This window comes from Cherax quadricarinatus, chromosome 21 (genome assembly GCF_038502225.1).
Source record: "Cherax quadricarinatus isolate ZL_2023a chromosome 21, ASM3850222v1, whole genome shotgun sequence".
Classification (NCBI taxonomy): Eukaryota; Metazoa; Arthropoda; class Malacostraca; order Decapoda; family Parastacidae; genus Cherax; species Cherax quadricarinatus.
Window position 1 is genome coordinate 22458600 of NC_091312.1, and position 14674 is coordinate 22473273.

At 42.0% G+C, this 14674-nt stretch overlaps 1 protein-coding gene across 21 annotated transcripts in view; it reads right to left on the reverse strand.

Moving 5' to 3' along the window:
* Positions 1–14674, reverse strand: part of bru1 (bruno 1) — a 507347-nt gene that overhangs the window by 255104 nt on the left and 237569 nt on the right. For 19 of the 21 annotated variants that reach the window (XM_070087294.1, XM_070087290.1, XM_070087292.1 and 16 more), the window contains exon 2: positions 2291–2341. The exons of the other annotated variants lie outside the window; for them this stretch is intronic. In XM_070087294.1, coding sequence (XP_069943395.1) covers positions 2291–2341 — 51 coding nt within the window. The remainder of the gene's footprint in view (positions 1–2290; positions 2342–14674) is intronic. 21 annotated transcript variants of the gene reach the window in all.

Here is a 14674-nt window from a genome sequence, read left to right on the forward strand (position 1 = left end):
TAATAAGTGGATAATTTTAAACACAGTGTTCAAGACAGTGACCACAGGGCTGGTCACACCTGGTTTGATCATCATTCGTGTGTCTGCCAAACTGCCAAAAATACTTGTAACCAAGCTTAAGCCTGGCTATTCTATCAGTCCGTATGTTCACATTGACAGTTCCTCCATAAACGTAATCTTCGTTCATATTAAACACAAACCAGGGAGATGGTATGAGACATGGACCATGGAGATATAGTGGCTACACAAGTTTTTTTTTTCTCCACTTTTTTTATCATTGAGGGACGGTGATGTAGTCAATTTACTGTTAGCCGCCGGCCGCTGCGGGGTCAACACCGAACACTCAACTGGAGCAATGACCGCAGTGTACCTACGACTAGAACGGTGTTTTGTCCGTCAGGAAACGGGTGTCTCCTGATGACCCGCTCTGTGATTAAACAACCACTGGTGTACCAGTGTTGGGTATCAGTGAACTTCTAATGTTTTCTGATGCGCATATATAAAGTGTACACCAGTTGACGTTCCCTGGTGTACACAGTGTGCACCAGCTGACATTCTCTAGTGTACACAGTGTACACTAGCTTACAGTCCCTGGTGTACACAAACTTACAATTCACTTTCACATGCAAACGACTGCAAACAAAAACACGACAAATCATCTTTTCACAATGTAAGCTCTAAGTAGAGCTTTTCAAAGCTCTAATTGGAGCGAAACTGCCAATAATGGCTTCGTCCACACCTGTCACTGTTTTGCCCCATCCACGACACGAGTGCTACCACGACGAGTACACTACCTGGCTAGGTCTAAGGTATTTACAACCCAGAGTACACTATCCTGACTAGATCCGAGATACATTTAATCCTATATTGACGTTTCGCCCATACAGTGGCCTTTATCATGTCACAAACAGATTAAACACATAAGACTCCCTGTTTGGGCTAAACATCGCCATTAATGGCTTTACTATAACTACATTTAAGCGTGTTTACCAGTACACTAGCCTACCTGTCAAGCCTAACTCTACTGGTATTTTACCTGTCAAGCCTAACTCTACTGGTATTTTACCTGTCAAGCCTAACTCTACTGGTATTTTACCTGTCAAGCCTAACTCTACTGGCATTTTACCTGTCAAGCCTAACTCTACTGGCATTTTACCTGTCAAGCCTAACTCTACTGGTATTTTACCTGTCAAGCCTAACTCTACTGGTATTTTACCTGTCAAGCCTAACTCTACTGGCATTTTACCTGTCAAGCCTAACTCTACTGGTATTTTACTTGTCAAGCCTAACTCTACTGGTATTTTACCTGTCAAGCCTAACTCTACTGGTATTTTACCTGTCAAGCCTAACTCTACTGGCACTGGCATTTTACCTGTCAAGCCTAACTCTACTGGTATTTTACCTGTCAAGCCTAACTCTAATGGTATTTTACCTGTCAAGCCTAACTCTACTGGTATTTTACCTGTCAAGCCTAACTCTACTGGTATTTTACCTGTCAAGCCTAACTCTACTGGTATTTTACCTGTCAAGCCTAACTCTACTGGCATTTTACCTGTCAAGCCTAACTCTACTGGTATTTTACCTGTCAAGCCTAACTCTACTGGTATTTTACCTGTCAAGCCTAACTCTACTGGAATTTTACCTGTCAAGCCTAACTCTACTGGTATTTTACCTGTCAAGCCTAACTCTACTGGTATTTTACCTGTCAAGCCTAACTCTACTGGTATTTTACCTGTCAAGCCTAACTCTACTGGTATTTTACCTGTCAAGCCTAACTCTACTGGTATTTTACCTGTCAAGCCTAACTCTACTGGTATTTTACCTGTCAAGCCTAACTCTACTGGCATTTTACCTGTCAAGCCTAACTCTACTGGTATTTTACCTGTCAAGCCTAACTCTACTGGTATTTTACCTGTCAAGCCTAACTCTACTGGTATTTTACCTGTCAAGCCTAACTCTACTGGCATTTTACCTGTCAAGCCTAACTCTACTGGTATTTTACCTGTCAAGCCTAACTCTACTGGTATTTTACCTGTCAAGCCTAACTCTACTGGTATTTTACCTGTCAAGCCTAACTCTACTGGCATTTTACCTGTCAAGCCTAACTCTACTGGTATTTTACCTGTCAAGCCTAACTCTACTGGTATTTTACCTGTCAAGCCTAACTCTACTGGTATTTTATCTGTCAAGCCTAATTCCACTGATGCTGTACATGTCAAGCTTAACTCCACTAGCATTTACCAATACACAAGCTTACCTGTCAAGCTTAACTCTACTGGTGTTTCCTCACCTGCCATTCTGGTCCAGTTCAATGAGGTCGGGTGAACCTCCATCGACGTACCTGCAACATACAACACACCGGTTAATTTACGTCAGATGCTGTCAGCAACAGCTTGGTTAATAAAGGGGCTCGACAAGAAATCCAGGCCTCAGGTAGGGCTGCTAAGGTAGAAGAACCCTTGAAACCAATCACAGGTATGTGTATATTTACGTAGTGACTTGGCTTATTAGACAAGCCAGACAAGAAAAAGATTTACCCTCCCACACACACACACACACACGTGTGTGTGTGTGTGTGTGTGTGTGTGTGTGTGTGTGTGTGTGTGTGTGTGTGTGTAACCTTGATAATGTTAAGTAAAAACAGATCAATCCTGCCCAACTTAGTAAGATGAGTCTAGATTTAGTGTTGTATAGCATGAAATCTAAGTATTCTGATCAGACTGATTTTCACACATTTCAATAAAGGAAAAAAGAAAACGAGCATATCTGGCTAAACGAGACTTGCTTAATAAGGTAAATCAGGAAGCTGGTGTTGAGGACCCTGTCTTCAGTGAAGCACCACATTACCCCCTTCAGTATACTACAGAAATGCTGGTGTGGATAGTTTGCACTTGTTTCAGATGTGCTGGTACATAGGCGGTGCTGAGAGAATACTACTAACATCTAGTACCTTCACTGATCACCTTGACTGATTGTGTCTTATAGGAGTCGGAGGAGGTCGTGTTGCACGACTTCATTCATTTCTGAACTGCCCGACTGAGTTCTTTACAACACTTCAGCAAGCCGCCGCCCCCTCTCTCTCTAATATATATGTCGTGCTGAATAGGCAAAACTTGCAATTTTGGCTTAAACAGCAACGCTCTTCTTACCGGATAAGGCAAGCGAAAATTTGTGTATGCAGTAATTTCATAAAAATAATTCTGAACCTAACGAAAAAAAATATATTTCATTGTGTTCGTTTATTAAATTATTGTAAACTTGCCTAAAATATATTTAGTTGGATTAGGCTAAATTCAATTACGCTTGATAGAATAAGGTTAGGTAAGTTTTCTAAGGTGCTTTTGGTGCAAAATTATTAATTTTTACATTAACATAAATGAAAAAATATATATCTTTAAATGTACAAGAGGCAATTTTAGGAAGGACTTAATTTTAAAAGTTCTTGCTAATTGACCAATTTTACCTATTCGAAACGATTATATATATATATATATATATATATATATATGTCGTGCCGAAGAGGCAGAACTTGCGATCTTGGCTTAAATAGCAACGCTCATCTTGCCATATAGGACAAGTGAAAATTTGTGTATGCAATAATTTCGCCAAGATCATTCTGAACCTAACGAAAAAAATATATTTCACTGTGTTTGTTTAGTATTAAATTACTGTAAACAAATCTAAAATATATTTGGTTGGGTTAGGCTAAAATAAATTGTTCTTGTTATAATAAGGTTAGGTAAGTTTTCTAAGATTCTTTTGGTGCAAAATTAAAAATTTTTACACTAACATTAATGAAAAAAATATATCTTTAAACGTATAAAATAAAATTTCAGAAAGGACTTAATTTTAAACGAGTTCTTACTAATTGACCAATTTTACATATTCGGCACGACATATATATATATATATATATATATATATATATATATAAAACAACCACTAGTTCCTTGATAATGTGAGTAGTCACGAAAGCGCTTGGAATTTCTCTATTCTTTCAGAGTGGTTGTTTTGCATATTCTGAAATCACCTGTTTACTGTGATCTTATTGCATATATATATATATATATATATATATATATATATATATATATATATATATATATATATATATATATATATATATATATATATATATATATATATAAATCACTGCGCTAGCGAAGGATTCGAACCCATGTTGTACTTGCCTGCCTCATGGTAAGCGAGAACCACATGACTCTTTAAACCACAGGACCACCCAACCCTACAAGAATGGCGCAACCAGCACACAGCTAGCTGTTGGGCCGCCATCCGAGGGCATACGGAGGTGTGGGAGCTTCTAAGTTAATTTCATTCTCATCCCTCTTTGGTGTACTAGCCTCACGAGCAGTATTTATATATTACTGTAACCACGAACGAGTGGTATTGATCAATAACAACACTGCGCTAGCCAAGGATTCGAACCCATGTTGTACTGGCCTGCCTCATGGTAAGCGAGAACCACATGACGCTTTAAACCACAGGACCACCCAACCCTCCGTATGCCCTCGGATGGTGGCCCAACAGCTAGCTGTGCGCTGGTTGCACCATTCTTGTAGGGTTGGGTGGTCCTGTGGCTTAAAGAGTCATGTGGTTCTCGCTTACCATGAGGCAGGACAGTGCAACATGGGTTCGAATCCTTGGCTAGCGCAGTGATTATATATATATATATATACATACATATATTGCAATCGCAAACAGGCGCGTTTTACAATGGTGAAGAAGTCACTTGGGGATGGAACTCTTTAGCTCTTGATCTTTCGCACTCCCGTGTATAGTGTGGAGCTATGCAATGTTGTAAGAATGAACAGACGGGGAAAATTCCGTGAGGCAAGGCAGGAGGTATCAGTGGTAACCCATGTCACAGTGACACGTGGCTGGGCAGGGTTGGACTTGCATTACAAGGGGGGCAGCAAAGGGGAAGCCTGGACCGGGCCCCAGGGGCATTGACTCTGAGGGTCATCTTCGGATAACCCTTGCCACATCAGTGCCACCCTTACAGTGACGCCTATGCCCCTATAGTACCGTAACTTCCCAAGGTTGTATGTTCGTCTGCAATGTTGTACGTTCTTCCCCCCCCCTCCCCCGGTGTCGTATGTTCGTCGCCAGTGCTTCCTGAGTGCCACCCGTCCAGTGCTTCCTGAGTGCCACCCACCCAGTGCTTCCTGAGTGCCACCCACCCAGTGCTTCCTGAGTGCCACCCACCCAGTGCTTCCTGAGTGCCACCCACCCAGTGCTTCCTGAGTGCCACCCACCCAGTGCTGCCTGAGTGCCACCCACCCAGTGCTTCCTGAGTGCCACCCACCCAGTGCTGCCTGAGTGCCACCCACCCAGTGCTGCCTGAGTGCCACCCACCCAGTGCTTCCTGAGTGCCACCCACCCAGTGCTTCCTGAGTGCCACCCACCCAGTGCTGCCTGAGTGCCACCCTCCCAGTGTTCCCTGGTACAGGCGTGACAGCCACCAGCAGCTGGGTGTGTCTGGCGCTCATAAAAGTGGCATAAGTTTGAGAATAATTAATCATGGTGATAAGACGAGAAATTAATGGAGGCAGTTTACTGGTTCATCGAGTATCTTAAGTGTAACACGGGACACTTAAGTGACTAGTGATGCAATCTCCAGTGTCGTGAGTATCACAAGACTCTGTACTGACCAAACACACACTCCCAGTGTCGTATCACACACACACACACACACACACACACACACACACACACACACACACACACACACAAGGCACATCTCCTGAGGCACACATCAACCAAATAGCTACTGCAGCATATGGGCGCCTAGCAAACCTCAGAACAGCATTCCGACATTTTAATAAGGAATCGTTCAGGACCCTGTACACCGTGTACGTTAGGCCCATATTGGAGTATGCGGCACTAGTTTGGAACCCACACCTAGCCAAGCTAAGGGGTATGTCCTACGAGAAGAGGTTAAGGGAAATCGACCTGACGACACTGGAGGACAGGAGAGATAGGGGGGACATGATAACGACATACAAAATACTGAGAGGAACTGACAAGGTGGATAAAGACAGGATGTTCCAAAGATGGGACACAGCAACCAGGGGACACAGTTGGAAGTTGAAGAGAGATGAATCACAGGAATGTTAGGAAGTATTTCTTCAGCCACAGAGTAGTCAGGAAGTGGAACAGTTTGGGAAGCGATGTAGTGGAGGCAGGATCCATACACAGCTTTAAGCGAAGGTATGATGAAGCTCACGGTTCAGGGAGTGACCTAGTAGCGACCAGTGAAGAGGCGGGGCCAGGAGCTAGGACTCGGCCCCTGCAACCTCAATTAGGCGAGTACAACTAGGTGAGTACACACACACACACACATTCTCGGTGCTACCTGACGAATGTGAGTGTTCTACTGGGAATGCCACAACGAGCACCAAGGAAGCATTGGCAGACGTGAGTGAGACATCCCTAGAAACCCCAACGAAGACCATCGAGAACGTCTTGACGAATTCCACAAGTGGTGTAATGCTACCTGACGAATGTGAGTCGACTACTCGGAGCATCACGACAGACGACGCCAAGGAAGGTAAAAAACATTGTTGTTGTTGGGGATAGCCAGATTAGGTACATGGATAGGGCATTCTGCTTGAAAGATAGGAGTAGGAGGCAGAGAGTGTGTTTTCCTGGGGCTGGGATGAAGGATATTGTTAGCCGTCTGGATGACATCATGAGAAGTAATGGGAGCAATCCTATTATCTGTCTCAGTGCTGGAGGCAACGATGTTGGCAGACGTAGGAGTGAGGACCTGATTAGCAGGTATAGGTCAGCAATAGAGATAATTAGGAGGAAGGGTGGGAAACCTGTCATATGTGGCATTTTGCCAAGGAGAGGAGTTGGAAATGAATGGTTGTCCAGAGCAATTGGTGTCAATTGCTGGCTGGACAAATACTGTAAGGAAAATGCGGTAACATTCATTGACAACTGGGACCTCTTCTATGGCAGAAATGACATGTATGCCAGGGATGGGGTTCACTTATCTAGGTATGGGGTGGGAGCACTGGCCAACGCAGTGGAGGGAGCTGTTAGGTCTTTAAACCAGGAATAGTTAGTGGTATGGGTTTTGGCGGGAAAACAGTGAAGTTGCAGGGTAGGAGAACTAGTAATAGGCAAAACGAGGTGGATATTGGAAAGCCAGTGGCTTTAATTGACAAGGACAGTAATAGGTTTAGTGGAATAACAGAAAGGAGCAGGAAGGGTTAAGAGAGAGGAGGGTCTTTAAATATATATTACACAAATAGTTGCAGTGCCAGGAATAAGATGGACGAGTTGAGACTAATTGCTAGTGCAGGTAACATTGATGTATTTGCCTTAACTGAGACGTGGTTTAATTCAAAAAGTCGGGACATGCCTGCGGAATGTCACATTCAGGGTTTTAAATTGTTCCAAGTAGATAGAAGTGTCGGGAAGGGAGGTGGGGTGGCATTGTATGTCCGAGATCGCTTGAACTGTTGCATAAAAACGGGTATTAAGTCTGAAGTAACACATACAGAGTCTGTTTGGATAGAATTTTCAGAGGGGCATGAAAAATTAATTTTAGGTGTGATATACCGTCCTCCAAACTTAGGTAGGGACCAGGAGAGACTACTATGGGAGGAAATTGTTAGGGCCACAAGGCACGATAATGTAGTAATTCTAGGAGACTTTAACTTTAGTCATATTGATTGGAATTTCTTGACTGGGAATTTAGAATCATACGACTTCTTAGAAGTAGTTCAGGATTGTTTTTTGAAGCAGTTTGTGACAGAACCTACAAGGGGTAATAACCTGCTTGACTTAGTTCTGGCAAACAATGAATCCCTTGTTAATAATTTAGAAGTTTCAGAGGAACTGGGTGCTAGCGACCACAAATCAATTACATTTAGCATTGAATGGAAGTATGATAGTAGGGATAACTCAGTAACAGTCCCAGATTTTCGCTTAGCAGATTATGATGGGCTTAGAGAACACTTATCATCTGTTGACTGAACACTATACACGAGGCTCAAAGAACGTTTATCCCGTATAAAGAAATTAGATCAAATAGAAATGACCCAAAATGGATGAATAATAGGCTGAAATATCTACTAGGGCATAAGAAAGGAATTTATAGGCGTATCAAAAGAGGTGAGGGTCATCTTATGAATCAGTATATTGACATTAAGAGGGACATTAAAAAGGGGATAAGAAAAGCTAAAAGGGACTATGAAGTTAAAGTTGCTAGGGATTCTAAAACTAACCCAAAAAGTTTTTTCCAGGTATATAGAACAAAAGTCAGAGATAAGACAGGTCCCCTTAAAAATAACTATGGGCATCTTACTGACAAAGAGAATGAAATGTGCTCGATTTTAAATAATTATTTTCTCTCGGTTTTTACACAGGAAGGCACTAATAATATTCCAGTAATTATTTTTTATAGTGGGCCAGAACAAGATAAATTATGTAACATCACAGTCACTAGTGAAATGGTTGTGAAGCAGATAGACAGACTGAAGCAAAATAAGTCACCTGGTCCTGATGAGGTTTTTTCAAGGGTTCTTAAGGAATGCAAAATGGAACTCTGTGAACCATTAACTAACATTTTTAATTTATCTCTTCAAACAGGTGTAGTGTCTGATATGTGGAAGATGGCTAATGTAATTCCTATTTTTAAAACAGGGGACAAGTCGTTACCGTCAAATTACCGCCCAATAAGCCTGATCTCAATTGTAGGCAAATTACTAGAGTCAGTTATAGCTCAGATTATAAGAAGCCATCTCGATAAGCATAGCTTGATTAATGATACTCAGCATGGATTCACAAGAGGCCAGTCTTGTCTAACTAATTTATTAACTTTCTTCAGTAAAGCTTTTGAGGCTGTTGACCACGACAAAAATTTTTATATTATTTACTTAGATTTTAGTAAGGTTTGATAGAGTTCCGCACAAAAGACTGTTAAAGAAAGTGGCAGCTCATGGCATTGGGGGAAGGGTGCTCTCGTGGATCGAATCATGGCTCACAGACAGGACGCAGAGAGTGTCCATAAATGGGGTTAAATCCGAGTGGGGATCGGTAACAAGCGGCGTTCCACAGGGGTCAGTCTTGGGTCCGTTGTTGTTTATAATATATATCAATGATCTTGATGAAGGAATTAGTAGTGATATGAGCAAATTCGCTGATGACACAAAGATAGGTAGGATAATTGATTCAAACGTAGATGTCAGGGAACTTCAGAAAGATTTAGACAAACTCTATTCTTGGTCAGAAAAGTGGCAGATGCAGTTCAATGCAGATAAATGCAAGGTTCTGAAGCTCGGGAGTGTCCATAACCCTAGCACTTATAAGTTAAATGATGTAGAACTTAGCCATACAGATTGCGAAAAGGACTTGGGGGTTATGGTAAGCAGCAACCTTAAACCAAGACAGCAATGCTTAAGCGTACGTAATAAGGCAAATAGATTACTGGGATTTATATCAAAAAGTGTAAGCAACAGAAGTCCAGAGGTCATACTGCAGCTTTATACATCATTAGTAAGGCCTCACCTAGATTATGCAGCTCAATTCTGGTCTCCATATTACGGAATGGACATAAATTCGTTAGAAAACATTCAGCGTAGGATGACTAAATTAATACATAGCATTAGAAATCTTCCTTGTGAAGAAAGATTGAAGACTCTTAAGTTACATTCACTTGTTAGACGAAGAATGAGGGGAGACCTGATTGAAGTGTATAAGTGGAAGATAGGTATAAATAAAGGGGATATTAACAAGGTCTTGAGGATATCTCTCCAAGAGAGAACCCGCAGTAATAAGAATGTAGTAACACTGCAGAAGGCCTACTGGCCCATACAAGGCAGGTCCTTATCAAAACGATCTCTACCTAAAGCTACCCAAGAAATAACTCCCGTACCCCATGACACCAATCAAACCCAGCCCCTCCCACTCATATATTTGTCCAGTCTCTTCTTAAAGCTACCCAAGGTCCTAGCCTCTATCACCCCACTGGGAAGACTGTTCCACGCATCTACAACTCTGTTAGAAAACCAGTACTTACCTATGTCCTTTCTAAATCTAAATTTATCCAACTTATATCCATTATTTCTGGTTCTTACCTGGTTCGACACCATCAGTACTTTATTAATATCTCCCTTGTTTATGCCCGTCATCCACTTATACACTTCAATGATATCTCCTCTCATTCTACGCCTCTCCAGAGAGTGGAAATTTAAGGCTTTAAGTCTATCTTCATACGGGAGGTTCCTTACACAGTAAATCATTTTAGTCATTCTTCTCTGTATGTTCTCTAATGAGTCAATGTCCATCATGTAATAAAGTTGGTAGAATTACCGACAATATGTAAAGTAAAAGGACACAAGTGCAACTAATGTGACATTTATTGTGGCAACGTTTCGCTCTCCAGGAGCTTTATCAAGCCATTACAAACAATACATGGACACAGAGGGTATATAAAGGCTCAGAGTGAGGTGAATACTAGTGAGGTCAATGTTCACTAGTGGTAGTAGTAGTAGTAGTAGTAGTAGTAGTGGTAGTGACAAAAGTAATACAATATGGTAGAGCAATTAATTCGTACATGAGTAAAAGGATATAAAAGCTATTACTTGGGTAACATAAAAATAGGTTGGACAAATATAAACTGGAATGAGGCAGCTTGTTTCAGTGTTCACTCTCTGTGCTTTGTGTAGTATAACAGGAGAGACTATGTGATGGCAGGGTTTACTGTTTTCAGGAGGATTCTTGCTAAGACTTCGGAGATGGTGAAGCTGCCGTTGTTTTGTTTAATTGTATTCGAAACAGCGATCAGTGCTGATTCAAGGCACTTGCGTGTGCGGAAATTAGTTTCTTTTATCACTAATTGGGCGTCTCTGAATTTCATAAGATGATTGGTGGAATTTCGGTGTTGTACACAGGCGTTGTTTAAGTTGTCGTTCCTACATGCGTATATGTGTTCATTGAGGCGGGTGTCGAGGTTTCTTGCTGTTTCACCTACGTAGATCTTGTCACAGCCTCCACAGGGTATAGTGTAAACTCCTGCATTGACTGGTTCGTGGTGCTTGGGTTTTGTCCTGGTTAGATCCTTTATTGAAGTGGTAGAAGCGATGGCGACTCTGGTGTTAGCTTGTGAAAGTACTTTTGAGACGTTTAGTGCAACCTGGCTGTTGGGAAGAATTATAACTTTGTTGGGAGCGGTGTTGATGCGTGGATAATTGATCATCTGAAGAGCTCTTTTCTTGCAGTCTTTGATGAAAAAAGAAGGAAATTGTAACTCAGTGAATGTTTGGTGAATGTAAGTACATTCCTCGTCAAGAAACTCAGGACTACAAATTCGGTATGCTCTTAGGAAAAACCCGATGATGATGCCTCTTTTGGTCTTGGTATCTTGACTGGAATAGAAGTGTGTGAGATCATTTTTATTGGTGGGTTTCCGATAAACTTGAAATCTTAGGTTGTTGTCTACTTTGTGAATGAGGACGTCGAGGAAAGGTAGCTTGTCATTGGACTCTTCTTCTAGTGTAAACTGAATCGCTGGTTCAACTGCGTTGAGCCTTGCCTGAAGATCCCGTACATCAAAACGTTTTGGAGTTATTACGAGGACATCGTCCACGTAACGTAACCAAGTGACGCTTGAAGGGATGATGTTGGCGAAGTGTTCGGACTCTAGGTGTTCCATGTATAAGTTGGCTAGGACGGCACTTATTGGGGACCCCATTCCCATGCCGTAGGTTTGTTTGTAGAGCTTGTTATTGAAGGAAAAACAGTTGAAGTTAACACAGAGTTCAATCAAGTCAACAAAATCTCCGGGAGGTAAAGGAAGATTAAGGTCCTGGTTGACTTTACGTCGTAGAACCTCGATGGCTTTTTTGGTAGGTACTTTTGTGAAGAGGGAAGTCACATCCAAACTGCTTAGTTTCTTGTTACGGATGGAGAGGTTACGGATGCGGTTGAGAAGGTCGCCTGAGTGTTTAAGATGAGCGGGGCTGATGGTCCCCAGAAGGCAGGAAAGATGTTTGGTTCTACGACGTAAAGTCAACCAGGACCTTAATCTTCCTTTACCTCCCGGAGATTTTGTTGACTTGATTGAACTCTGTGTTAACTTCAACTGTTTTTCCTTCAATAACAAGCTCTACAAACAAACCTACGGCATGGGAATGGGGTCCCCAATAAGTGCCGTCCTAGCCAACTTATACATGGAACACCTAGAGTCCGAACACTTCGCCAACATCATCCCTTCAAGCGTCACTTGGTTACGTTACGTGGACGATGTCCTCGTAATAACTCCAAAACGTTTTGATGTACGGGATCTTCAGGCAAGGCTCAACGCAGTTGAACCAGCGATTCAGTTTACACTAGAAGAAGAGTCCAATGACAAGCTACCTTTCCTCGATGTCCTCATTCACAAAGTAGACAACAACCTAAGATTTCAAGTTTATCGGAAACCCACCAATAAAAATGATCTCACACACTTCTATTCCAGTCAAGATACCAAGACCAAAAGAGGCATCATCATCGGGTTTTTCCTAAGAGCATACCGAATTTGTAGTCCTGAGTTTCTTGACGAGGAATGTACTTACATTCACCAAACATTCACTGAGTTACAATTTCCTTCTTTTTTCATCAAAGACTGCAAGAAAAGAGCTCTTCAGATCATCAATTCTCCACGCATCAACACCGCTCCCAACAAAGTTATAATTGAACATTAAAATGGTATAAAATACCGACAGATTGTTAGGTAAGACACATATGCAACAGTTAGGTATCTTTATTTCGAAACGTTTCGCCTACACAGTAGGCTTCTTCAGTCGAGTACAGAAAAGTTGATAGAAGCAGAAGATACTTGAAGACGATGTAATCAGTCCATCACCCTTAAAGTTTTGAGGTGGTCAGTCCCTCAGTCTGGAGAAGAGCATTGTTCCGTTGTCTGAAACAATATGAAGTTGAAGTGACAGGATGGAGCCTTTATATAGTGCCAGGAGGTGAGACGTAGGTTGCTTTGGGAGGGCAGGTCCCTCTCAAACCCAGCCGTTCTCACTAGTAGAGGTCGAAGTTGATGGTCTGTACCAAGATACCCTTGTGTTGCAGTGTCTGACAGAATGAACATTAAAATGGTATAAAATACCGACAGATTGTTAGGTAAGACACATATGCAACAGTTAGGTATCTTTATTTCGAAACGTTTCGCCTACACAGTAGGCTTCTTCAGTCGAGTACAGAAAAGTTGATAGAAGCAGAAGATACTTGAAGACGATGTAATCAGTCCATCACCCTTAAAGTTTTGAGGTGGTCAGTCCCTCAGTCTGGAGAAGAGCATTGTTCCGTTGTCTGAAACAATATGAAGTTGAAGTGACAGGATGGAGCCTTTATATAGTGCCAGGAGGTGAGACGTAGGTTGCTTTGGGAGGGCAGGTCCCTCTCAAACCCAGCCGTTCTCACTAGTAGAGGTCGAAGTTGATGGTCTGTACCAAGATACCCTTGTGTTGCAGTGTCTGACAGAATGAACATTAAAATGGTATAAAATACCGACAGATTGTTAGGTAAGACACATATGCAACAGTTAGGTATCTTTATTTCGAAACGTTTCGCCTACACAGTAGGCTTCTTCAGTCGAGTACAGAAAAGTTGAAAGAAGCAGAAGATACTTGAAGACGATGTAATCAGTCCATAACCCTTAAAGTTTTGAGGTGGTCAGTCCCTCAGTCTGGAGAAGAGCATTGTTCCGTTGTCTGAAACAATATGAAGTTGAAGTGACAGGATGGAGCCTTTATATAGTGCCAGGAGGTGAGACTGTTGCATATGTGTCTTACCTAACAATCTGTCGGTATTTTATACCATTTTAATGTTCATTCTGTCAGACACTGCAACACAAGGGTATCTTGGTACAGACCATCAACTTCGACCTCTACTAGTGAGAACGGCTGGGTTTGAGAGGGACCTGCCCTCCCAAAGCAACCTACGTCTCACCTCCTGGCACTATATAAAGGCTCCATCCTGTCACTTCAACTTCATATTGTTTCAGACAACGGAACAATGCTCTTCTCCAGACTGAGGGACTGACCACCTCAAAACTTTAAGGGTGATGGACTGATTACATCGTCTTCAAGTATCTTCTGCTTCTATCAACTTTTCTGTACTCGACTGAAGAAGCCTACTGTGTAGGCGAAACGTTTCGAAATAAAGATACCTAACTGTTGCATATGTGTCTTACCTAACAAAGTTATAATTCTTCCCAACAGCCAGGTTGCACTAAACGTCTCAAAAGTACTTTCAAAGCTAACACCAGAGTCGCCATCGCTTCTACCACTTCAATAAAGGATCTAACCAGGACAAAACCCAAGCACCACGAACCAGTCAATGCAGGAGTCTACACTATACCCTGTGGAGGCTATGACAAGATCTACGTAGGTGAAACAGCAAGAAACCTCGACACCCGCCTCAATGAACACATATACGCATGTAGGAACGACAACTTAAACAACGCCTGTTTACAACACCGAAATTCCACCAATCATCTTATGAAATTCAGAGACGCCCAATTAGTGATAAAAGAAACTAATTTCCGCACACGCAAGTGCCTTGAATCAGCACTGATCGCTGTTTCGAATACAATTAAACAAAACAACGGCAGCTTCACCATCTCCGAAGTCTTAGCAAGAATCCT